Genomic DNA, 27,620 nt, shown 5'->3' on the forward strand with positions numbered 1-27,620 from the left:
ATTTTACCCACTACTGATGTCAGGCTGACCGGTCTATAATTCCCTGTTTTCTCTCTCCCTCCTTTTTTAAAAAGTGGGGTTACATTGGCTACCCTCCACTCCCTCGGAACTGATATGTTGGAAAATGACTGTCAATGCATCCGCTATTTCCAAGGCCACCTCCTTAAGTACTCTCATCAAGATTACTATCGTCAGTTCCCCTCTGAGCTTCCCTTTCTTGTCCCTTTAAGCTCCAAATCCTCCGTCCCTACACACTCTGCCTTCTCCCTATGTCCCCACCATGATCAAATCAACATCATATCCCACTCTTTGCCCGTCTCTGTGGGACACCTCACTCCTTCAGTCCCATTGCTGCTCACTGTTCTCCGTGCTGATTGGTCTGGGGTAGGATCTGGTGCCTCCCGCTGAACATGAGGTCAGGGGATTGTTCCTGTGCTAGCACCAAGCTACATACAGACTGAGTAAGAATTTCTTTCAAAAACTGCAGCTACGATTAAACTTAAACTTGGGCACCAGGAACATCTCCTATATTGGATGGCCAAGGTCCTTTATCCCCCCACCTCCTGCCCCCGGCTAATCATCCTTTCCAAGATCATAGAATGATCCAGCACAGAAGGAATAACATAGTGGTACAGGTACAGCGTCAAAAATCGGGAGATTGGGACTGAGGCCGCTCCGGATTCTGTGTATTTCTGGACTTCGGAACGTCTTTCTGATGTCCCGAGTCCGGAAACGCCTGGGCCAAGGTAGTTAGGGAGGGGAGAGGATGGCGGCCGTGCGTTGGGCGGGGTGGGGAGGGGGCGCGGAGGGGTAGAGGTCGCCGGTGGCCCAAGGCGGGGGAGAGGTCAGCAGCGGCTCGAGATGGCTCCGAGGTCGGTGGGGAAGAGGTCGACGGTGACCCGAGCCAGGGGGGAGGGGTTGGCAGCGGCCCGAGGCGGGGGAGAAGTTGGCAGGGGCCCGAGGCGAGGTCGGGGTCGGCAGCGGCCCGAGGCTGGGGGAAAGATCGGCAGTGGACCCGAGGCGAGGGTCCGGATACTGGAACATTTTCCGGATTCCGGATGACCCCACCACGGATCGTCCCGGTGTCCGGATTCTAGAAGAGCACGGATTCCGTAACTCCGGATTTTCAACGCAGTACTTGTAGTGGAAAAAAGTGATCAGCTGTCAGCATGACAAAAATAGAATCCATATGGATAGAGATAAAAGATAATAAAGGATCAATAACACTAGTTGTAGTAGTCTACAGACTACCTGATAGTGGAAGGGAGGTGGAGGAAGAAATATACAGACAAATGAATGGAATGAGTAAAAAAAAATAGAATAATAATCATGGGGCATTTCAACTACCTTGGTATTAATTGGACAGAAGAGGTCGGTAAAGGGGATAAGGGAATGGAGTTCCTACAATGTGTACAGGATTCCTTTCTACCCCAATATGTAAAAAGCCCAACAAGGGAGGATTTGCTATTGGATCTAGTAATGGGGAATGAACTAGAGCAGATAAGGGAATTAAAAGTAGGGGAACATCTAGGCAATAGTGACCATAATAATAATATGCTTTAAGATGATAATTGAGAAGGACATATGGGTATGATGAAAATCAGGGTGATAGATTGTAGAAAAGCTGATTTTGAGGGGCTGAGAATAGAACTTGGGAAAATAAAATGGGCAACAATATTGGCAAACCACGATGTAGAACAGCAACGGGTAACATTTCAACAGAGTGCAGGAACAATATATTCTGTTAAAAGGAAAGAATAAACTAAACACTAATGAGACTCCATGGATGAATAAAGCCATAAGGGAACAATTGAGGGTAAGGAAAGAGGCATACATTAAGTACATAGACAGCAGAGGAGTGCATGATAAGGGAGAATACAAAGAGATTAGGGGAGGAGTCAAAAAACAATCAGGAAGGCAAAGAGGAACTATGAAATTAAATTATCAAGGGACGTAAAACAAAATAGTCAAATATTTTACAGGCACATTAATTAAAAAAAGGAAGGTAGGGGTGGGAATAGGGCCATCAAGGGATAGACAGGATAATACCACAGGTAACAATAGAGAGATGGCAGAAATATTACATAATTATTTTGCTTCAGTATTTACCAGGGAGATAGAACATGTGTACGTGAAAGGTAGATCCTGAGATTAGTAATGAGATAAGTGCATTTAAAATAAAAGAGGGGATAGATTAAATAAACCCATCGAACTCAGAGGATAAAACCCCTGGTCTGGTTGGATTGCATCCACGTATTTTAAAAGAATCTAGGACAGAGATATCCGAGGCATTACTACACATATTTAACAATGCGTTGGAAAAAGGTGTAGTGCCAGAGGACTGGCAGATAGCTAACGTAATACCTATCTTTAAACAGGGGGATAGAAAATGTCCAGGGAATTATAGACCAGACAGCTTAACGTCGGTGGCAGGAAAAATAATGGAATCGTTACTAAAGGAGAAAATAGAAGAACATTTAGAAACCAAAAATATAATAATGAATAGACAGCTTGGATTTCAAAAGGAAAAGTCTTGTTTGACCAACCTCATTGAATGTTTTGAAGAGGTAACAGAGAAAGTAGACAAGGGTAATGCAGTAGATGTAATTTATTGAGATCTTCAAAAGGCCTTTGATAAGGTACAACATAATAGACTGATGAACAAGGTCAGAGAATGCGGAGTCAGGGGACAAGTAGCAGAATGGATAGCTCACTGGCTTCAAGACAGAAAGCAGAGAGTAGGGGTAAAGGCTGGCTATTCACAGTGGCAGAAGGTGGGTAATGGTGTTCCACAAGGATCAGTGCTGGGACCGCTGCTGTTCACAATTTACATTAATGATTTAGATTTTGGAATCAAAACACAATTTCTAAATTTGCGGATGACACCAAATTGGGGGCAATAGTCAATACTGAGGAGGATTGCAACAAATTACAGGAGGACGTTAATAAACTTGCAGAATGGTCATCTAATTGGCAAATGAAATTCAACACAGATAAATGTGAGGTATTACATTTTGGTAGGAAGAATAAGGAGGTCACTTATTACTTGGAGGGTGAGAGTCTGGGTGGGGTAGAGGAACAAAGGGATCTCGGGGTACAAATACACAAATCACTAAACATTGCGACACAGGTTGGAGGATGCAGAGAAGATTTACAAGGATGATACCAGAAATGCGAGGGTAAACATATCAGGAAAGGATGAACAGGCTGGGTCTCTTTTCTCTTGATAAAAGAAGGCTGAGGGGTGATCTAATAGAGGTCTTTAAAATGATGAAAGGTTTTGATAGAGTGGATACAGAGGGAATGTTTCCACTTGTGGGGAAGCACATAACTAGAGGCCATCAATATAAGATAGTCACCAAGAAATCCAATAGGGAATTCAGGAGAAACTTCTTTACCCAGAGAGCGGTGAGAATGTGGAACTTGCTACCACAGGGAGTGGTTGAGGCGAATAGTATCAATGCATTTAAGGGGAGGCTGGACAAGCGTATAGGGGAGAAGGGAATAGAGGGTTATGCCGATAGATTTAGATGAGGAAAGACAGGAGGAGGCTCGAATGAAGTATAAATGCCAGCGTGGACTGGTTGGGCCGAATGGCCTGTTTCTGTGCCGTATATCCGATGTAATCCTCTATAGAAGGAGGCCATTCAGCTCATCCTGGAACTCCCTCCCTTTGAAAGACCTGTCTAATTAGGCCCACTCCCCCGCTCTTTCCTCATCGCCTTGCAAACTGTTTCTCTTTAAGTTTTTGTCCAATTCCTTTTTGAAAGTTACCATTGAATTTGTTTCCATCACCCATTCAGGCAGTGTGTTCCAGGACCATCTCTGGCAGGCTGTTATCGTTAAGGCTGTTAGAATTTGACAACTGTGTTCTTTTCTTGGTAAAAATCACACAAAAAAACTTACCACGTTTCGCGCTCTCACTTTCCTTCTCCCGCACTGACACTGCCGGGAAAATGTGGTTTTAAGTTATAAGCTTGCTACAGAACATTGCAGCTGTGATGATTACACAGCTCTCTGCTCATAGACTGATTTACTGTCAGCATCTGTCGCTTCCATGAAGACCTACCCCTGGTACAGTGCAGTACTGCCAGTGTCCCTACCCCTGATACAGTTCAACACTCTCAGCACCCCTACCCCTGGTACAGTGCAGCACTCCCAGTGCTCTACCCCTGGTACAGTGCAACAACCCCAGTGCCCTACCCCTGGGACAATGCAACACTCCCAGTGCTCTAACCCTGATACAGTGCAGTACTCCCAGTGCCCTAGCCCTGGTACAGTGCAGTACTCCCAGTGCCCTAGCCCTGGTACAGTGCAGTACTCCCAGTGCCCTAGCCCTGGTACAGTGCAGTACTCCCAGTGCCCTAGCCCTGGTACAGTGCAGTACTCCCAGTGCCCTAGCCCTGGTACAGTGCAGCACTCCCAGTGCCCTACCCCTGGTACAGTGCAACACTCCCAGTGCCCTACCCCTGGTACAGTGCAGCACTCCCAGTGCTGAATATCTGATTGAGCGCCTGGGCAGTAACAGCGCTTCTTTAGGAAATCCATCCCAGCGTGAGATTTTCATATCGTTCAGCACGTGACGGCTGTATGATCCCCTCACTTTGCTTTTTCAAATGTGTTTTTCTCTTTTTTGCAGAATGGCACCAGGAAGCACTGGGACTTCATGCAAACCCACGACAGGTGAGTCACTCCTAGGAATGTCGCCCCGATAGCTCAGCATTGTTTTTGTCCCCGTACATGAGATCGTCTTGTCCTCGCTGCAGGCCCTGATATAATATTTACATAGTGCATTCCTGCCTAATTATCATAACTTTTCTTGCCTCTAGCTGTCCCTCTCCTTCCTCATAGATGCTGCCTCTGCCTGGGGTAGTTCGACTAGATCGACTAGGCTTATATTCACTGGAATTTAGAAGAATGAGAGGGGATCTCATAGAAACATACAAAATTCTGACAGGATTGGATAGGTTAGATGCAGGAAGAATGTTCCCGATTTGGGGAAGTCCAGAACCAGGGGTCACAGTCTAACGATAAGGGGTAAGCCATTTAGGACTGAGATGAGGAGAAACTTCTTCACTCAGAGAATTGTGAACCTGTGGAATTCTCTACCGCAGAGAGTTGTTGTGGCCAGTTCGTTAGATATATTCAAAAGGGAGTTAGATGTGGCCCTTATGGCTAAAGGGCTCAAGGGATATGGAGAGAAAGCAGGAATGGAATACTGAAGTTGGCATGATCAGCCATGATCATATTGAATGGTGGTGCAGGCTCGAAGGGCCGAATGGCCTGCTCCTGCACCTATTTTCTATGTTTCTGTTGGAACCTGCTGTGCTCTGAAATGTTACCCACGTTTCTCGTGCTGGTTTGCGATTCTGGACTCAGCATGGGCAGAATGTTTGCCCGTAGAACAGCGGACCATGAACCCAGCTGGTTCACTCATATCCTTCAGCGAAGAGAGGCTGCCACCCCTACCTGGTCTGCTCTACACATGACTCCAGTTATAAAGTAAATTCTTAATGTCCTCAGTGCAATTGGAGATTGCAATAAATACTAGCGTATCAGTGTCACCCATATCCTTTCTAAAAAATTAATTCCTGGGATGTGGGCGTCGCAGGCAAGGCCAGCATTTATTGCACATCCCTATTTTCCCTTGAGAAGGTGGTGGTGAGCCGCCTTCTTGAACCGCTGCAGTCCATGTGGTGAAAGTGCTCCCACAGTGCTGTTAGGGAGTGGGGTTCTAGGATTTTGACCCCACAACAATGAAGGAACGGCGATATATTTCCAAGTCGGGATGGTGTGTGACTGGGAGGGGAACGTGGAGGTGGTGGTGTTCCCATGCGCCTGCTGCCCTTGTCCTTTTAGGTGGTAACGGTCGCGGGTTTGGGAGGTGCTGCCGAAGAAGCCTTAGCGAGTTGCTGCAGTGCATCTTGTAGATGGTACACACTGCAGCCACGGTGCGCCGGTGGTGGAGGGAGTGAATGTTGAAGGTGGTGGATGGGATGCCAATCAAGCGGCTGCTTTGTCCTGGATGGTGTCGAGCTTCTTGAGTGTTGTTGGAGCTGCACTCATCCAGGCAAGTGGAGAGTATTCCATCGCACTCCTGACTTGTGCCTTGTAGATGGTGGGAAGGCTTTGGGGAGTCAGGAGATGAGACACTCACCACAGAATACCCAGCCTCTGACCTGCTCTTGTTGCCACAGTATTTATGTGGCGGGTCCAGTTAAGTTTCTGGTCAATGGTGACCCCCAGGATGTTGATGGTGGGGGATTCGGCGATGGTAATGCTGAATGTCAAGAATGTTAGACTCTCGCTTGTTGGAGATGGTCATTGCCTGGCACTTGTGTGGCGCGAATGTTACTTGCCACTTAGCAGCCCAAGCCTGAATGTTGTCCAGGTCTTGCTGCATGTGGGAATGGACTGCTCCATTATCTGAGGAGTTGCGAATGGCACTGAACACTGTGCAATCATCAGCGAACATCCCCACTTCTGACCTTATGATGGAGGGAAGGTCATTGATGAAGCAGCTGAAGATGGTTGGGCCGAGGACACTGCCCTGAGGTACTCCTGCAGCGATGTCCTGGGACTGAGATGATTGACCTCCAACCACCACAACCATCTTCCTTTGTGCTAGGTATGAGCGGTAGTGACCCATTGCCCAGGTTAATAGTGTAGATGAACAAATGGGCCTTGGAGTGCTTGTCCACAGATCCCTGAAGGGAGCAGGACAGGTAGATAAGATGGTTAAGAAGGCATACGGAATGCTCGCCTTTATTGGCCAAGGCATTGAATACAAGAGCAGGGAGGTTATGCTTAAATTGTATAAAACTCTGGTTAGGCCACAGCTGGAGTACTGCGTGCAGTTCTGTCGCCGTATTATAGGAAGGACGTGCTTGTACTAGAGAGGGTGCAGAGGAGATTTACAAGGATGCTGCCTGGAATGGAGAATTTTAGTTATGAGGATAGATTAGATAGGCTGGATTTGTTCTCATAGGAACAGAGGAGGTTGAGAGGAGATCTCAATGAGGTGTACAACATTTTGAGGGGTCTGGATATAGTGGATAGTAATGGCCTATTTCCATTCGTGGATGGGTCTATTACAAGGGGGCCTTGTTTTAAGGTGGTTTGTGGAAGGTTCAGAGGGGATTTGAGTGGGGGCTTCTTCACGCAGAGGGTTGTGGGGTGTCTGGAACGCGCTACCTGGAAGGGTGGTGGATGCAGAAACCCTCACCACTTTTAAAAGGTGCTTGGATGGGCACTTAAAGTTCTGTAACCTACAGGGTTACGGACCTAGAGCTGGTAATTGGGATTAGACTGGATAACATCTTGTTGGCTAGCGCAGATACGATGGTAAGTACTGCAGGGAATCGAATACGGCCAGGGTGATGATCTGGACTAGTTTTGATAGCCTGGATGGGTCGGAGGGGAGTTTTCCTAGATTTTTTCCCCCCCAATTGATTGGGTTTTTATCTGGATTTTGCCTCTCCCAGGAGATCACATGGCTCCGGTTGGGGTGGAGTGTAGAATGTTTTAGTATAAGGGGTGTCACAATTGTGTGAGGTGGACTGGTTGGGTTGGGTGCTCTTTGCCTTTCCATCACTGTTCATAGGTTTATCTGTAACCTTCAGGGCTGCTGACCGAGGGCCGTGCGGCTCTTTGTTGGCCGGCGCGGACATAATGGGCCGAAATAGCCTTCTCCTGCACTGTAAATTGCTATGTATCAGTGTGGGGAGATGTCCCATTGCCCAGGTTGGTGGGTATCAGTGTTTGGCAATGTCCCATTGCCCAGGTTGGCGGGTATCACAGTGTGGGGAGGTGTCCCCTTGACCGGGTTGGTGGGTATCTCAGTGTGGGGAGGTGTCCCCTTGACCGGGTTGGTGGGTATCTCAGTGTGGGGAGGTGTCCCCTTGACCGGGTTGGTGGGTATCACAGTGTGGGGAGGTGTCCCCTTGACCGGGTTGGCGGGTATCACAGTGTGGGGAGGTGTCCCCTTGACCGGGTTGGTGGGTATCTCAGTGTGGGGAGGTGTCCCCTTGACCGGGTTGGTGGGTATCTCAGTGTGGGGAGGTGTCCTCTTGACCGGGTTGGTGGGTATCACAGTGTGGGGAGGTGTCCTCTTGACCGGGTTGGTGGGTATCACAGTGTGGGGAGGTGTCCCCTTGACCGGGTTGGTGGGTATCACAGTGTGGGGAGGTGTCCCCTTGACCGGGTTGGTGGGTATCACAGTGTGGGAGGTGTCCCCTTGACCGGGTTGGTGGGTATCTCAGTGTGGGGAGGTGTCCCCTTGACCGGGTTGACGGGTATCACAGTGTTGGGAGGTGTCCCCTTGACCGGGTTGGTGGGTATCACAGTGTGGGGAGGTGTCCCCTTGACCGGGTTGGTGGGTATCACAGTGTGGGGAGGTGTCCCTTTGACCGGGTTGGTGGGTATCACAGTGTGGGGAGGTGTCCCCTTGACCGGGTTGGTGGGTATCACAGTGTGGGGAGGTGTCCCCTTGACCGGGTTGGTGGGTATCACAGTGTGGGGAGGTGTCCCCTTGACCGGGTTGGTGGGTATCAGTGTGTGGAGGTGTCCCCTTGACCGGGTTGACGGGTATCACAGTGTGGGGAGGTGTCCCCTTGACCGGGTTGGTGGGTATCAGTGTGTGGAGGTGTCCCCTTGACCGGGTTGACGGGTATCACAGTGTGGGGAGGTGTCCCCTTGACCGGGTTGGTGGGTATCACAGTGTTGGGAGGTGTCCCCTTGACCGGGTTGACAGGTATCACAGTGTGGGGAGGTGTCCCCTTGACCGGGTTGACGGGTATCACAGTGTGTGGAGGTGTCCCCTTGACTGGGTTGACAGGTATCACAGTGTGGGGAGGTGTCCCCTTGACTGGGTTGACGGGTATCACAGTGTGGGGAGGTGTCCCCTTGACCGGGTTGGTGGGTATCACAGTGTTGGGAGGTGTCCCCTTGACCGGGTTGACAGGTATCACAGTGTGGGGAGGTGTCCCCTTGACCGGGTTGACGGGTATCACAGTGTGTGGAGGTGTCCCCTTGACTGGGTTGACAGGTATCACAGTGTGGGGAGGTGTCCCCTTGACCGGGTTGACGGGTATCACAGTGTGGGGAGGTGTCCCCTTGACTGGGTTGACAGGTATCACAGTGTGTGGAGGTGTCCCCTTGACTGGGTTGACAGGTATCACAGTGTGGGGAGGTGTCCCCTTGACTGGGTTGACAGGTATCACAGTGTGGGGAGGTGTCCCCTTGACCGGGTTGACGGGTATCACAGTGTGGGGAGGTGTCCCCTTGACCGGGTTGACAGGTATCACAGTGTGGGGAGGTGTCCCCTTGACCGGGTTGGTGGGTATCACAGTGTGGGGAGGTGTCCCCTTGACCGGGTTGACGGGTATCACAGTGTGGGGAGGTGTCCCCTTGACCGGGTTGACGGGTATCACAGTGTGGGGAGGTGTCCCCTTGACCGGGTTGGTGGGTATCACAGTGTGGGGAGGTGTCCCCTTGACCGGGTTGGTGGGTATCACAGTGTGGGGAGGTGTCCCCTTGACTGGGTTGACAGGTATCACAGTGTGGGGAGGTGTCCCCTTGACCGGGTTGGTGGGTATCACAGTGTGGGGAGGTGTCCCCTTGACTGGGTTGACGGGTATCACAGTGTGGGGAGGTGTCCCCTTGACCGGGTTGGTGGGTATCACAGTGTGGGGAGGTGTCCCCTTGACCGGGTTGGTGGGTATCACAGTGTGGGGAGGTGTCCCCTTGACTGGGTTGGTGGGTATCAGTGTGTGGAGGTGTCCCCTTGACTGGGTTGACGGGTATCACAGTGTGGGGAGGTGTCCCCTTGACTGGGTTGACAGGTATCACAGTGTGTGGAGGTGTCCCCTTGACTGGGTTGACGGGTATCATAGTGTGGGGAGGTGTCCCCTTGACTGGGTTGACAGGTATCACAGTGTGGGGAGGTGTCCCCTTGACCGGGTTGACAGGTATCACAGTGTGGGGAGGTGTCCCCTTGACCGGGTTGACAGGTATCACAGTGTGGGGAGGTGTCCCCTTGACTGGGTTGACAGGTATCACAGTGTGGGGAGGTGTCCCCTTGACCGGGTTGGTGGGTATCTCAGTGTGGGGAGGTGTCCCCTTGACCGGGTTGGTGGGTATCTCAGTGTGGGGAGGTGTCCCCTTGACCGGGTTGACAGGTATCACAGTGTGGGGAGGTGTCCCCTTGACCGGGTTGACAGGTATCACAGTGTGGGGAGGTGTCCCCTTGACCGGGTTGACAGGTATCACAGTGTGGGGAGGTGTCCCCTTGACCGGGTTGACGGGTATCACAGTGTGGGGAGGTGTCCCGTTTCTTGGTCACTCTATTGCGGCAGCTTTAATCAGGATGAGCTCGAGTGAAATTGTAATACTGACTGTTCTATCTGAATTCCTAGCAGCGAGTCAGGATTTTAAAATCTAAACATTGCCAACTGTTTCTTTTGTTTGAGCATGTCTCCTCTCTCAGGCATTAAGTAGCAGGAACAAGCACAGGTTGGAAACCCCCACCAAACATTATATCAAAGAGAAGACGAGAGTGAGGGGGGTGGGGGCTGGGAGAGACTGGAGGAGCAATGAAGCCCAGAATATTGGCCTCCCAAAGCGTGAATGTTGAAAATTCCACAGATCAGTTTCGAGCCCCTATCAAGTTGAAGGAAAGACCAAACACACCTTTGAGATACGGTAGGTGTTTGGTAAATTACTGATGTAGCGTTTAAAGGACAAGGTCTGGTGGTGATCGATGATAGATCCCAGTGCTCCTGAACTTGGCTCCAGCATCATTGTTCAGGTGTTTAGTTCAAAGAGTTAATCTGCGAAGGAGGAAATCTGCTGGGGTTTGGAACGGGAGATGTCCACACACTGCAGCAGTGCCGGTAGTAACAGCAGCAACTTGTATTTATATAGCGCCTTTAACGTTGTGAAACGTCACAAGGAGTATTATGAGATAAAAATTTGACACCGAGCCACATAAGTAGAAATTAGCACAGGTGACCGAAAGCTTGGTCAAAGAGGTATGTTTTAAGGAGCGTCTTGAAGTGGGAAAGAGAAGCGGAGAGTTTTAGGCAGGGAGTTCCAGAGCTTGGGGCCTGGCCACCAATGGCAGAGGAGGATGGGGCTGATTACGGACCAAAGTGGAACGGAGTCCATGATCAGATCAGCCATGATCTTATTGAATGTCGGAGCAGGCTCGAGGGGCCGTATGACCTACTCCTGCTCCTATTTCTTATGTTCAAAATGAAGACCTACACATGGAGGCAGAGGGCATGGCTGAGGTACTAAATGAGCACTTTGCATCTGTCTTCACCAAGGAAGAAGATGCTGCCATAGACAAAGTGAAGGAGGAGGTAGAGGAGATACTGGATGGACTAAGAATTGATGAAGAGGAGGTACTAGAAAGGCTGGCTGTACTTAAAGTAGATAAGTCACCAGGACCAGATGGGATGCATCCCAGGACGCTGAGGGAAGTGAAGCAAGAAATCGCAGAGGTACTGGCCATAATCTTCCAATCCTCCTTAGATATAGGGTGGTGTCAGAGGACTGGAGAATTGCAAATGTTACACCCTTGTTCAATAAAGTGTGTAAAGATAAACCCAGTAACTACAGGCCGGTTAGTTTAACCTTGGTCGTGGGGAAGCTTTTAGAAACAGTAATCAGGGACAAAATTAACAGTCACTTGGAGAGTGTGGATTAATTAAGGAAAGCCAGCACGGATTTGTTCAAGGAAAATCGTGTTTAACCAACTTGATTGAGTTTTTTTGATGAGGTAACAGAGAGGGTTGATGAGGGTAATGCGGTTGACGTGGTGTACATGGATTTCCAAAAGGCGTTTGATAAAGTGCCACATAACAGGCTTGCCGGCAAAGTTGAAGCCCGTGGAATAAAAGGGACAGTGGCAGCATGGATACGGAATTGGCTCAGTGACAGGGAACAGAGAGTAGTGGTGAAAGATTGTTTCTCGGACTGGAGGAAGGTATACAGTGGTGTTCCCCAGGGGTCGGGACTGGGACCACTGCTTTTCTTGATATATATTAATGACTTGGACTTGGTTGTACAAGGCACAAGTTCAAAATTTGCTGACGACACAAAACTTGTAAGTATAGTGAACAGTGAGGAGGGTAGTGATAGACTTCAGGAAGACAGACAGGCTGGTGGGATGGGCGGGCACGGGGCAGATAAAATTTAACGCAGAAAAGTGTAAAGTGAGGAGAGGCAATATAAACTAAAGGGTACTAATCTAAAGGGGGTGCAAGAGCAGAGAGACCTGGGGGTATTTGTGGACAAATCGTTGAAGGTGGCAGGGCAGGTTGAGAAAGCAGTTTACAAAAAGCTTACGGGATCCTGGGCTTCATAAATAGAGGCAGAGAGTACAAAAGCTCGGATATTATGATGAACCTGTATAAAACACTGGTTCGGCCTCAACTGGAGTATTGTGTCCAATTCTGGGCACCACACTTTAGGAAGGATGTGAAGGCCTTAGAGAGGGTGCAGGAAAGATTTACGAGAATGGTTCCAGGGATGAGGGACTTCAGTGACGTGGATAGACTGGAGAAGCTGAGGTTGTTCTGCTTAGAGCAGAGAAGGTTGAGAAGAGATTTGTTCGAGGTGGTCAACATCATGAGGGGTCTAGACAGAGTAGCGAGAGAGAGAAACTGTTCCCATTGGTGGAAGGGTGGAGAACCAGAGGACACAGATTTAAGGCGATTGGCAGAAGAACCAAAGGCGACACGATTACGCAGCGAGTGGTTAGGATCTGGAATGCGCTGCCTGAGAGGGTGGTGGCTTTCAAAAGGGAATTGGATAAGTACCTGAAAGAAAAAAAATTGCACGGCTACGGGGAAAGGGCGGGGGAGTGGGACTGGCTGAGGTACTCTTAGAGAGCCGGCACGGGCTCGACGGGCCGAATGGCCTTCCGTGCTGTAACCATTGATTCTACTATACAGTGAAACATTGTACATTGGGAATCAGATTATAGGGATACTCCATGGTGAGACCCTCTTGAAACCGAGCAAAGTAGTAGATAGTTATAGGCTTCAGACTGACATGGACAGGATGATGAAATGGGCATGGCAGATGGAGTTCAATGCAGAGAAGTGTGAAGTGATGCACTTTGGGAGGACTAACCTGGAAAGATAGCATACTATAAATGGCATGATTTTGAAAAGTGTAGATGAGCAGAGAGACCTTGGTGTCCATATACACAAGCCCTTAAAAGGTAGCAAGGCAGGCTGATAAAGTAGTTTAAAAAGCATATGGGTTACTTGGTTTTATCAATAGAGGAATAGAATATAAAAGCAAAGAGATCATGGTAGAACTTTATAAGTCACTGGTTAGGCCTTAGCTGGAGTATTGCAGGCAATTCTGCGCACCACACTCCAGGAAAGATGTAAAGGCCTTGGGTAGAGCGGAGGTTTACCAGGTGTCACCTGGGATGAGGGACTTCTGTTATGAGGAAAGGTTGGAAAAGTTAGGACTGTTCTCCTTGGAACAGAGAAGGTGACTGAATAGAGGTTTTCAAGTTGATGAGAAGTTTTGATTGATAGAGTCGATAAAACTATTCCCTCTGGTGAGTAGGTCAATAACCAGAGGTCATAGATTTAAAATCATTGGGAAAAGATCGAGAGGGGAGCTGAGGAGAGATGTTTTCACACAGAGTTGTGGGGTTTGGGAACGCTCCGCCTGGTGGGAGCTGAGTCCATCAATAATTTGCAGTTGGACAGGGACTGGAGGATGAGGAACTGACAGGGTCATGGACACAAAGTGGGGATGTAGGACTGAGCACGACTGCCCTTTCACAGAGCCGGTACAGGCCCGACGGGCCCAATGGCCCCCCTCTGTAAGTTTCTATGATAACTCTATAATTGGTCAGGCAGAGTGTAACTGATCCTTGCAGCTCACTCCGAGATCCTGGTTTGATCCCTCTCAGGTATTTAAAATTCTGAAAGGGTTTGATAGGGTAGATGTAGTGAAGATGTTCCAGTCATGGGGGAAACCAGAACCAGGGGCCATACATTTAAAATAGTCATTAATAAATTCAATTGGGAATTCAGGAGAAACTTCTTTACTTAAATAAAGGCAACTACCAAGGTATGAAGGCAGATTTGGCTTAAAGGGTAAGACGGTAGAAAAGCAGTGCCAAACATTTAGGGAGATATTTCATGACTCTCAGCACAGTTATATCCCAGTGAGAAAGAAAGACCTTAAGAGAAGGATGAGCTATCTGTGGCTAACTAAGGAAGTAAAGGATGGTACAAAATTGAAAACAAAGGCATACAATGTTGCGAAGAATAGTGGGAGGCCAGAGGATTGGGAAATTTTTAGAAACCAGCAAAGGACGACTAAAGAAATGATACCGAGAGAGAAGATAGCTTACGAGAGTAAACTAGAAAGAAATATAATAACAGACAGTAAGAGCTTCTACAGGTATATAAAAAGGAAGAGAATAGCTAAAGTAAACATTGGTCCTGTTATGTGTGCAACCCTAGGTAACCTGTATCATCCCGCCACCAGAAGGCATACCTGTTGGCGTCCCACGGGATCCCAGCCTCTTTGGGAGCACTGTATACAAGCAGGCCTCTCACGCTGTACCAACACTCGAGAGTTTGAATAAAGGAGCTAAGGTCACACTCACTCATGTCTTACAGTACTCATTACTTTACTTTATTATGAGCTTAACAGATCTCTTAGAGGATGAGATTGGGGAAATTAATAATGAGAAATAGGGAAATGGCAGAGACTTTGAACAAATATTTTGTATGGGTCTTTATGGTAGAAGAAGTCCCACATTCTGAACTCTTTGCTTCAGCATGCGGTCTGAAGTTTGGATTAAGAAAACAGGAAGATTGAAGTTTGGATCGAAAAGAGACTGTTAGACAATGTGGTGCCTTCCAGCCAGTGAGACGAGTGACTGGTCATGTCTGGATGTTAAATATTTGAGTACCTTGTTACGGTGGGAATAATAGTCTGTATATTAAACGATTCATAAAGCAGTTAGTCATTAGTCATGATTGTCTAAATGCAAAGAAGAGTTCAAAGGCATTTTAGATTGGTTGTAATTTACCAAAATTCCCTGGATTCTGGGGAGGTCCCAGCAGATTGGAAAACTGCAAATGTAACTGCCCTATTTAAAAAAGGAGGCAGACAAAAAGCAGGAAACTACAGACCAGTTAGCCTAACATCTGTGGTTGGGAAAATGCTGGAGTCCATTATTAAAGAAGCAATAGCAGGACATTTGGAAAAGCATAATTCGGTCAGGCAGAGTCAGCATGGATTTATGAAGGGGAAGTCATGTTTGACAAATTTGCTGGAGTTCTTTGTAGATGTAACAAACAGGGTGGATAAGGGGGAACCAGTGGATGTGGTGTATTTGGATTTCCAGAAGGCATTTGACAAGATGCCACATAAAAGGTTACTGCACAAGATAAAAGTTCACTGGGTTAGGGCGTAATATATTCACATGGATAGAGGATTGACAAACTAACAGAGAACAGAGAGTCTGGATAAATGGTTCATTCTCTGGTTGGTAACCAGTAACTAGTGGGGTGCCGCAGGGATAGGTGCTGGGACCCCAACTATTAATCTATATAAACGACTTGGAAGAAGGGACTGAGTGTAACGTAGCCAAGTTTGCTGACGATATAAAGATGGGAGAAAAAGCAATGTGTGAGGAGGACACAAAAAATCTGCAAAAGGGCATCGACAGGCTAAGTGAGTGGGCAAAAATTTGGCAGATGGAGTATAATGTTGGAAAGTGTGAGGTCACGCACTTTGGCAGAAAAAATCAAAGAGCAAGTTATTATTTAAATGGAAAAAAATTGCAAAGTGCCGCAGTACAGCGGGACCTGGGGGTACTTGTGCATGAAACACAAAAGGATAGTATGCAGGTACAGCAATGATCAGTAGGCCAATGGTATATTGGCCTTTATTGCAAAGGGGATGGAATATAAAAGCAGGGAAGTCTTGCTACAGCTATATAAGGTATTGGTGAGGCCACACCTGGAATACTGCGTGCAATTTTGGTTTCCATATTTACGAAAGGATATACTTGCTTTGGAGGCAGTTCAGAGAAGGTTCACTATGTTTATTCTGGGGATGAGGGGGTTGACTTATGAGGAAAGGTTGAGTAGGTTGGTCCTCTACTCAGATTGGAATTCAGAAGAATGAGAGGTGATCTTATCGAAACGTATAAGATTATGAGGGGGCTTGACAAGGTGGATGCAGAGAGGATGTTTCCAATGATGGGGGAGACTAGAACTAGAGGGCATGATCTTAGAATAAGGGCCGCCCATTTAAAACAGAGATGAAAAATTTCTTCTCTGAGGATTGTAAATCTGTGGAATTCGCTGCCTCAGAGAGCTGTGGAAGCTGGGACATTGAATAAAGTTAAGACAGAAATAGACAGTTTCTTAAACGATATGGGGTTATGGGGAGCAGGCAGGGAAGTGGAGCTGAGTCCATGATCAGATCAGCCATGATCGTATTAAATGGCGGAGCAGGCTCGAGGGGTCAAATGGCCTACTCCTGCTCCTGTTTCTTGAGTTCTTATGTAGTTATTAAAGATGGAACTGGCTTTTGTCACACAGATTCTTATGGACTGTAGAGACACTGGAATCTCAAAAGTTGTGTAATTTCTGGAAGAGCTGCCTTTGCAAGCAGAGTTGTTGGCTTGTGAATGTCTAAATAAAGATTCAGCCTTTACTACAACTGAGTGTGTGTGGGTAATTTGACGTTAAAAGCAACGAAGCGAAAAGAACGAGACAGCCGTTTACAACAGAAGACACTAAAAGCATCCCAATAATTGATAATCAGCGGGCTATTGGGGAAGGGGAACTTAAAACAATCACTATTACTAGAGAAAAAGTATTCAGCAAACTAATGGGACTAAAGGTGGACAAGTCCCCTGGACCTGATGACCTGCATCCTAGGGTCTTAAAATAAGTGGCTGCAGAGATAGTGGATGCATTGGTTATAATCTATCAACATTCTCTGGATTCTGGAGAGGTCCCAGCGGATTGGAAAACCACAAATATAACGCCAGTATTTAAGAAAGGAGAGAGACAGAAAGCAGGAAACTATAGACCGGTTAGCCTAACATCTGCCATTGGGAAAATGCTGGAGTCCATTATTAAGGAAGCAGTAGCTGGACATTTGGAAAATCATAATGCAGTCAAGCAGAGTCAGCATGGTTTTATGAAAGGGAAATCATGATTGATAAATTTGCTGGAGTTCTTTGAGGGTGTTCCGAGCAGGGTGGATAAAGAGGAACCAGTAGATTGTAGCTAACATATTGGCATGGATAGAGGATTGGCTAATTAACAGAAAACAGAGAGTCAGGATAGATGGGTCATTTTCAGGTTAGTAAACTGTAACTAGTGGGTTGCCAACTAGGGACCAAGTGTAAGGTAGCCAAATTAGCTGATGATACAAAGATGGGTGGAAAGCAAGTTGTGAGGAGGACGCAAAGAATCTGCAAAGGGATATAGACAGGCTAAGTGAGTGGGCAAAAATTTGGCAGATGGAGTATAATTAGGGAAAATGTGAGATTATCCATTTTGGTATGAAAAAAAAATATATTATTTAAGTGGGGAGAGGTTATAAAATGCTGCGGTGCAGAAAAATCTGGGGATCCTTGTGCATGAAACACAAAAAGTTAGCATGTCGGTACAGCAAGTAATTAGGAAGGCAAATGGAATGTTGGCCTTTATTGCAAGGGGGATGGAGTATAAAAGCAGAGAAGTCCTGCTACAACTGTACAGGGCGTTAGTGATACTGCGTACAGTTTTGGTCTCCTGATTTAAGGAGAGATATTGGAGGTAGTTCAGAGAAGGTTCACGAGCTTGATTCCTGAGATGAAGGGGTCATCATATGAAGAAAAGTTGAGCAGGTTGGGCCTATACTCATTAGAGTTTAGCAGATTAGATGTGATCTTATGAGGGGGCTTGACAGGGTAGATGCAGAGAGGATGTTTCCCCTCATAGGGGGCATGTGAGCTGTGAGGAGGATGCTAAGAGGCTGCAGGGTGACTTGGACAGGTTAGGTGAGTGGGCAAATGCATGGCAGATGCGGTATAATGTGGATAAATGTGAGGTTATCCACTTTGGTGGCAAAAACACGAAGGCAGAATATTATCTGAATAGCGACAGATTAGGAAAAGGGGAGGTGCAACGAGACCTGGGTGTCATGGTACATCAGTCATTGAAATGGTACAGCAGCTGGTGAAGAAGGCAAATGGTATGTTGGCCTTCATAGTTAGGGGATTTGAGTATAGGAGTAGGGAGATTTTGCTGCAGTTGTACAGGGCCTTGGTGAGGCCTCACCTGGAATATTGTGTTCAGTTTTGGTCTCCTGAGGAAGGACTTTCTTGCTATTGAGGGAGTGTAGCGAAGGCTCACCAGACTGATTATTGGGATGGCGGGACTGACGTATGAGGAAAGACTGGATCGACTGGGCCTGTATTCACTGGAGTTTAGAAGGATGAGAGGGGATCTCAGAAACATATAAATTCTGACGGGACGGGACAGGTTAGATGCGGGAAGAATGTTCCCGATGTTGGGGAAGTCCAGAACCAGGGGACACAGTCTAAGGATAAGGGGTAAGCCATTTAGGACTGAGATGAGGAGAAACTTCTTCACTCAGAGAGTTGTTAACCTGTGGAATTCCCTGCCGCAGAGAGTTGTTGATGCCAGTTCATTGAATATATTCAAGAGGGAGTGAGATATGGCCCTTACGGCTAAAGGGATCAAGGGGTATGGAGAGAAAGCAGGAAATGGGTACTGAGGTGAATGATCAGCCATGATCTTATTGAATGGTGGTGCAGGCTCGAAGGGCCGAATGGCCTACTCCTGCACCTATTTTCTATGTTTCTATAGTTTCAGAATAAGGAGTCGCCCATTTAAAGAAGGTTGTGAATCTTTGGAATTCGATACCCCAGAGAGCTGTGGAGGCTGGATCATTGATTATATTTAAGGTGGAGATAGACAGATTTCTGAACGATAAGGGAGTCGAGGGTTAAGGGGAGCGGGCAGGGAAGTGGAGCTGAGGCCAAGATCAGATCAGCCATGATCTTATTGAATGTCGGAGCAGGCTCGAGGGGTCAGGTGGCCTACTCCTGCTCCTATTTCTTATGTTGTGTTTACCCAGAGAGTGGTGAGAATGTGGAACTCGCTGCCACAAGGAGCAGTTGAGGGGAATAGCAGATATACACTTAAGGGAAAGCTGGATAAACAAATGAGGGGGGAAGGAATATTGATGGGGTGAAATGAAAAGTGGTGGGAGGAGGCTCGAGGAGGATAAGCACCGGCGTAGACACGTTGGCCCAACTGGCCTGTTTCTGCTTTGTACGTTCTATGTAACCGAGGTAAGATCTGGATACAGGAAGAGAGAGACTGGGGGTTTATATACACAAAGCTTTGAAGATGGAAGGACGAGTTGATAAAGCTGTTAAAAAAGCATACAGGGTACTTGCCTTTATAAATAGAGCCACATGCGAAAGCAAATAATCTGTTGTAAATCTTTATAAATCACTCTACCTTCTCTCGGTCTCTTTCCTCTCTCTGTCTCTCCCTCTCTCTTGCTCCTCTGTCTCTCTCACTCTACCTTCCATCTGTCTGTCTCTCCACTTTCTCTCCCCTCCACCTCTGTCTTTGTCTCAGTCTCCCCTTCTGTCCGTCTGTTTGCCCCTCTCCTTCCTCTCTCTCTATGCTCTCCATCCTTTGTCTTTCTCTCCCTTTCTGTCCGTCTGTCTCTCTCTCCTTCCTCTCTCACTATCCTCTCAATCCTTTGTCTTTCTCTCCCTTTCTGTCCGTCTGTCTGTCTTTGTCTCTCTCCTCTCTCTCCCTTCCACCTCTGTCTTTGTCTCTCTCTCCCCTTCTGTCTGTCTGTCTCTCTCTCTCTCTCCTTCCTCTCTCACTATCCTCTCTATCCTTTGTCTTTCTCCCCCTTTCCGTCTGTCTGTCTCTCGCCCCTTCCTCTGTCTCACACTCACTCTTTCTCTTCCCTCTGTGTGTCTATCTCTCTCTCTCATCCCAGTCTCTGAGGCTCTGTCTCTTTCCCTCATACTTTGTGCATCCGACCATTCTGTGTGCAATGAATGAATGATGCGAGTGAAACCATTCCCAAATGCCTGTGTGTGTGCACGTTGAGCGGGGCTTGCGTCAATGACCGGGAACACTGGTTGATATTTTTGTAATCTCGCTCCCTAACCCAACGACTGCTGTGGAATTATTGAGCGGTTAATTTACTTTTATGAAGTCAAGCAAAATGTCTTCTTCAAACTCAGCCCCTGGCCTGCATCATGTGGAGGGCAGTGTCAGGTTTCATTGCTGGCTCTCAGCTTCCAAAACCACTTTGTGCTTTCCCGAGCAGCAGCAACAGGTCCGTACGATTGAAAAATAATATTTTGGTCCGACTTCAACTAGTTGCAAAATAGCTGCTGTAGTGGGACAATTGTCAACCAGTAACCTTACAGCATTAGTATTAATCTGCACATCTGATTTAAAAATAATAATAATCCTTTCCTGGTTTATGGCCTGATTAACACACCCTCTGATATACCCCACACCCCTCACTGTAATACAGATATACCCCACACTGTAACACTCTGATATATCCCACACTGTAACACACTGATATACCCCACACCCCTCACTGTAATACAGATATACCCCACACTGTAACACTCTGATATACCCCACACTATAACACACTGATATACCCCACACCCCTCACACTGTAACACTCTGACATACCCCACGCCCCTCACTGTAATACACTGATATACCCCAAACTCCTCACTATATCAGTGTTATACCCCAAACCCCTCACTGTAACACTCTGCTATACCCCACGCCCCTCACTGTAATACACTGATATACCCCAGACTCCTCACTATATCAGTGATATACCCCAAACCCCTCACTGTAACACTCTGCTATACCCCACACCCCTCACTGTAACACGTTCGCACTCCCGCCTCTCCGACGAACGCTCGCATCCTTAACCCTTGCATCGGGGTAGCTAATGTAACACTACTTTTTAAAAAGGGAAGGTAGAGAGAAAGCGGGTAATTATAGACCGGTTAGCCTGACATCAGTGGTGGGGAAAATGTTGGAATCAATTATTAAGGATGAAATGGCATCGCATTTGGAAAGCAGTGACAGGATCGGTCCAAGTCAGCATGGATTTGTGAAGGGGAAATCACGCTTGACAAATCTTCTGGAATTTTTTGAGGATGTAACTAGTAGAGTGGACAAGGGAGAACCAGTGGATGTGGTGTATTTGGTCTTTCAAAAGACTTTTGACAAGATCCCACACAAGAGATTGGTGCGCAAAATTAAAGCACATGTATTGGGGGTAATGTACTGACGTGGATTGAGAACTGGTTGGCAGACAGGAAACAGAGAGTCGGGATAAACGGGTCCTTTTCAGAATGGCAGGCAGTGACTAGTGGAGTGCCGCAGGGCTCATTGCTGGGACCTCAGCTCTTCACAATATACATTAGTGATTTCGATGAAGGAATTGAGTGTAATATCTCCAAGTTTGCAGATGACACTAAACTGGGTGGCGGTGTGAGCTGTGAGGGGGACGCTAAGGCTGCAGGCTGACTTGGACAGGTTAGGTGAGTGGGCAAATGCATGGCAGATGCAGTATAATGTGGATAAATGTGAGGTTATCCACTTTGGGGGCAAAAACGCGCAGACAGAATATTATCTGAATGGCGGCAGATTAGCAAAAGGGGAGGTGCAATGAGACCTGGGTGTCATGGTTCATCAGTCATTGAAAGTTGGCATACAGGTACAGCAGGCGGTGAAGAAGGCAAATAGTATGTTGGCCTTCATAGCTAGGGGATTTGAGTATTGGAGCAGGGAGGTCTTACTGCAGTTGTTCAGGGACCTGGTGAGGCCTCACCTGGAATATTGTGTTCAGTTTTGGTCTCCTAATCTGAGGAAGGACGTTCTTACTATTGAGAGAGTGCAGCGAAAGTTCACCAGACTGATTTCCGGGATGGTTGGGCTGACATATGAGGAGAGATTGGATCAACTGGGCCTGTATTCACTGGAGTTTAGAAGGATGAGAGGGGATCTCAGAAACATATAAGATTCTGACGGGACTGGACAGGTTAGATGCGGGAAGAATGTTCCCGATGTTGGGGAAGTCCAGAACCAGGGGACACAGTCTTAGGATAAGGGGTAGGCAATTTAGGACTGAGATGAGGAAAAACTTCTTCACTCAGAGAGTTGTTAACCTGTGGAATTCCCTGCTGCAGAGAGTTGTTGATGCCAGTTCATTGGATATATTCAAGAGCGAGTTAGATATGGCCCTTACGGCTAAGGGAATCAAGGGGTAAGGAGAGAAAGCAGGAAAGGGGTACTGAGGTGAATGATCAGCCATGATCTTATTGAATGGTGGTACAGGCTCGAAGGGCCGAATGGCCTACTCCTGCACCTATGTTTCTATGATATACCCCACACCCCCAATGTAACACACTGATATATCCCACACCCCTTACTGTAAGACTCACTGATACATCCCACACCCCTCACTGTAACATTCTGATATACCTCATGATCCTCACTGTCTGATATATCCCACATCGACACAATGATATATCCCACATCCCTCGCTGTAACACTCTGATATACCCCACACCCCTCACTGTAACACACTGATATACCCCACACCCCTCACTGTAACACATTGATATACCTCACACCCCTCACAGTAACACTCTCTGATACACCCCACACCCCTCACTGTAACACTGATATACCCCACACCCCTCACTGTAACAAACTCTGATATACCCCACACCCCTCACTGTAACACACTGGTATACCCCACACCCCTCACTGTATTGGTAGTCTGTCGTATCCAACAAAGACGTTGATGTGCTAATCATCAATGGCACGTGTCTTCAAGTGGCTGTATAGGCCAATTCTGGATGCACATAGTCTCTTGCACGTCGGACAAGGGAAGTTCGATGTGCCTGATGCTGACAGTACTGCCACCTGATGTTGTCTATCTCTAGTGTCCCGCAGGCGTTGACATCAGTTTTCTTCGAAGGTCTGGCAGGCAGTCCTCGTGAGGGTTCGCCACTGGATTTTATTAGCTGCTGTATTCTCGAGGTCCTTTGGTCGGATGCCACAGTACTGGGGGTTAGCCTTGATGCAATCTTTGTAGCGCTTGCGGGGGCGCCCCTGGTGTCTTTGACCTTCACAGAGCTCGCCGTGAAGAAGCTGACGAGGGATCCTTGACTCATCCATGCGGATGACATGTCCAGCCCACCGGAACTGGGCTCGCATGATCATCACCTCGATGCTAGTTGTTTGTGCTCTCTCCAGAACCTCAAAGTTTGACACCCGGTCTTGCCAGCGTATGTGGAGTATAGATCTGAGACTGCGCATAGGGAAAGCTTCCAACTTTTTGATGTGATGCCTGTCAGGTGTCCAGGTCTCACATCCATAAAGGAGAGATGAGAGAACGACTGCTCTATACACCGACAGTTTAGTTGACAGTCGGATGTGGTGGTGACTCAACACCTTAGTGCACAAGCGACCAAGTGCCTGGCTGGCTTTACAGATCCTTGCATCAATCTCCTTGTCCAAGGACCCATCACTTGATATGGTGCTGCCAAGGTACTTGAAGCTGTCCACTGACTTTAGTTGTATACTGCCCCTCACTGTAACACACTGGTATACCCCACACCCCTCACAGTAACACTCTCTGATAAGGGGAATTCATAATGGGAAACATGGAAACAGCAGAGACTTTGAACAAATATTTTGTAACGGTCTTCACGGTAGAAGACACTAAAAGCATCCCAATAATTGTTAATCAAGGGGCTATTGGGAGCAGGGAACTTAAAACAATCACTATCATGAGAGAAAAAGTGCTACCCAAAACCAATGGGACTAAAGGTGGACAAGTTCCCTGGACCTGATGACCTGCATCCTAGGGTCTTAAAAGAAGTAGCTGCAGAGATAGTGGATGCATTGGTTGTAATTTACCAAAATTCCCTGGATTCTGGAGAGGTCCCAGCGGATTGAAAAACCGCAAATATAACGCCAATATTTAAGAAAGATGGGAACAGAAAGCAGGAAACTATAGACCGGTTAGCCTAACATCTGCCATTGGGAAAATGCTGGAGTCCATTATTAAGGAAGCAGTAGCAGTACATTTAGAAAAACATTACACAGCCAAGCAGAGTCACCATGGTTTTATGAAAGGGAAATCATGTTTGAAAAATTTGCTGGCGTTCTTTGAAGATGTAACAAACAGGGTGGATAAAGGGGATACCAGAAAATGTTGTGTATTTAGATTTCCAGAAGGCATTCGATAAGGTGCCACATACAAGGTTACTGCACAAGATAAGAGCTCTCGGGGTTGGGGGTAATATATTAGCATGGATAGAGGATTGGCTAACTAACAAAAAACAGAGAGTCGGGATAAATGGGTGCCACAGGGATCAGTGCTGGGGATTCAACTATTTACAATCTATATTAATGACTTCGATGAAGGGACCAAGTGTATCGTAGCCAAAATTGCTGATAATACAAAGATAGGTGGGAAAGCAAGTTGTGAGGAGGACGCAAAGGGATATAGACAGGCTAAGTGATTGGGCAAACATTTGGCAGATGGAGTATAATGTGGGAATATGTGAGGTTATCCACTTTGGTTGGAAAAATAAAAAAGCAAATTATTATTTAAATGGTGAGAGATTACAAAGTGCTGAGGTACAGAGGGACCTGGGGGTCCTTGTGCATGAAGCACAAAAAGTTAGTGTGTCGGTGCAGCAAGTGATCAGGAAGGCAAATGGAATGTTGGCCTTTATTGCAAGGGGGAGAGAGTATAAAAGCAGAGAAGTCCTGCTGCAACTGTACAGGGTATTGGTGAGGCCACACCTGGAGTACTGCGTAGTTTTGGTCTCCGTATTTAAAGAGGGATATACATGCGTTGGAGGCAGTTCAGAGAAGGTTCACGAGGTTGATTCCTGAATGAAGGGGTTGTCTTATGAAGAAAGGATGAGCAGGTTGGGCCTATGCTCACTGGAGCTCAGAAGCATGTGAGATGATCTTATTGAAATGTATAAGATTCTGAGGGGTCTCGACAGGGTGGATGCAGAGAGGATGTTTCCCCTCGTGGGGGAATCTAGAACTAGGGGACATAGTTTCAGAATAAGGGGTTGCCCATCTAGAACTGAGATGAGGAGGAATTTCTTCCTTCAGAGGGTCGTGAATCCTTGGAATTCTCTACCACAGAGATCAGTGGAAACTTGGTCAGTAAATATATTTAAGGTGGCGATAGACAGATTTTTGAAAGATAAGGGAGTCGAGGGTTATGGGGAGCGGGCAGGGAAGTGGAGCTGAGTCCATGATCAGATCAGCCATGATCTTATTGAATGGTGGAGCAGGCTCGAGGGGCCAAATGGTCTACTCCTGCTCCTATTTCTTATGTTCTTATGTAACACCCAAACATTTCACTATAACACTCTCTGATGTACCCCACACTATCACGTAAACACTCTGATATACCCCACACCCCTCACTGTAACACTCTGATATACCCCACATCCCTCACTGTAACACTGATACACCCCCTCACTGTAACACTGATATATCCCACACCCCTCACTGTAACACTAATATACCCCACATTCCTCACTGTCACACTCTGAAATACCCCACACCCCTCACTGTAACACTGATATACCCCACACCCCTCACTGTAACACTGGTATACCCCACACCCCTCACTGTAACACTGATATACCCCACATCCCTCACTGTAACACTGATCTATCCCACATCCCTCATTGTAACACTGATACACCCCACACCCCTCACTGTAACACTGATATACCCCACACCCCTCACTGTAACACTGCTACACCCCACACCCCTCACTGTAACACTGATATATCCCACACCCCTCACTGTAACACTGATACACCCCACACCCCTCACTGTAACACTGATATACCCCACACCCCTCACTGTAACACTGATATACCCCACATCCCTCACTGTAACACTGATATATCCCACACCCCTCACTGTAACACTGATATATCCCACACCCCTCACTGTCACACTGATATACCCCACACCCCTCACTGTAACACACTGAAATACCCCACACCCCTCACTATAACACACTGATATACCCCACACCCCTCATTGTAACACTGATGTAGAATCACAGAAATTTACGACACAGAAGGAAGCCCTTTGGCCCATTGTGCTTGTGCTGGCCAAAAAATAGCTATCCAGCCTAATCCCACTTTTTCAGTTCCTGGCCTTGTAGCTTACGGCACTTCAAGTGCATATCCAAGTACTTTGAGACTGGTTTCTGCCTCTACCACCCTTTGAGGCAGTGAGTTCCAGACCCCCACCATCCTCTGGGTGAAAAAGTTCTCCTTAACTCCCCTCTAATCCTTCTACTAGTTACTTTAAATCTGTGTCCCCTGGCTATTGACCTCTCTGCCAAGGGAAATAGTTCCTTCCTATCCACTCTATCTAGGCCCTTCATAATTTTTTACACCTCAATTAAATCTCCCCTCAGCCTCCTCTGATCAAAGAAAACAACCCCAGCCTATCCAATCTTTCCCCATAGCTAAATTCCTCCAGTCCAGGCAACATCCTTATAAATCTCCTCTGTAACATCTCCAGTGCAATCACATCCTTCCTGTAATGCGTGACCAGAACTGCCGCAGTACTCTAGCTGCGGCCTAACCAGTGTTTTATACAATTCAAGCATAACCTCCCCGCTCTTGTATTCTATGCCTCGGCTAATAAAGGCAAGTATTCCGTATGCCTTCTTAACCACCTTATCAACCTAGCTTGCTACGTACGGGGATCTGTGGACAAGCACTCCAAGGTCCCTCTGTTATTCTACACTTCTCAGTATCCTAACATATGTTGTGTATGCCTTTGCCTTATTAGACCTCCCCAAATGCGTAACCTCGCACTTCTCTGGGTTGAATTTCATTTGCCACATTTCTGCCCACCTGACCAATCCAGTGATACCTTTCTTCAGTCTCGACTCCATCCCGCAGCATGTGACCCGCCACCACCTCAGTGAGACCCGAACGCTGCACGAGGTAGAAAAAGCCATAAGACAGCTTGAAAACAACAAGGCTACGGGTGCGGACAGAATCCCTGCTGAGGCATTGAAGTGTGGCGGACAAGCACTGCTGGCACGGATACATGACCTCATCTCTCTCATCTGGAGAGGGGAGAGCATGCTGGGAGATCTCAGAGATGTAGTGATCGTGACCATCTTTAAAAAAGGGGGACAAGTCCAAATGTGGCAACTACAGGGGAATCTCCCTGCCATCAGCCACTGGGAAAGTCGTCGCTGGAGTCCTCCTCAACCCTCTTCTTCCCGTGGCCGAGGAGCTCCTCCCGGAGTCACAGTGCGGATTTTGTTTCCTACGGGGCACAACGGACACGATTTTTGCAGCTCGACAGCTGTAGGAAAAATGCCGGGAACAGCACCAGCCCTTATACATGGCCTTCTTCAACCTTACAAAGGCCTTTGACACTGTCAACCGCGAGGGTCCATGGAGCGTCCTCCTCTGTTTCGGATGCCCCCAAAAGTTCGTCCCC

The 27,620-nt window shown here is 47.4% G+C and overlaps 1 protein-coding gene across 2 annotated transcripts in view; it reads left to right on the plus strand.

Moving 5' to 3' along the window:
- Positions 1-27,620, plus strand: part of nudt14 (nudix (nucleoside diphosphate linked moiety X)-type motif 14) — a 249,592-nt gene that overhangs the window by 54,195 nt on the left and 167,777 nt on the right. For both annotated transcript variants that reach the window (XM_070879687.1, XM_070879686.1), the window contains exon 2: positions 4,640-4,683. In XM_070879687.1, the coding sequence (XP_070735788.1) occupies positions 4,640-4,683 (44 nt within the window). The remainder of the gene's footprint in view (positions 1-4,639; positions 4,684-27,620) is intronic.

The sequence above is a fragment of the Pristiophorus japonicus genome, chromosome 4 (genome assembly GCF_044704955.1).
Source record: "Pristiophorus japonicus isolate sPriJap1 chromosome 4, sPriJap1.hap1, whole genome shotgun sequence".
Classification (NCBI taxonomy): Eukaryota; Metazoa; Chordata; class Chondrichthyes; family Pristiophoridae; genus Pristiophorus; species Pristiophorus japonicus.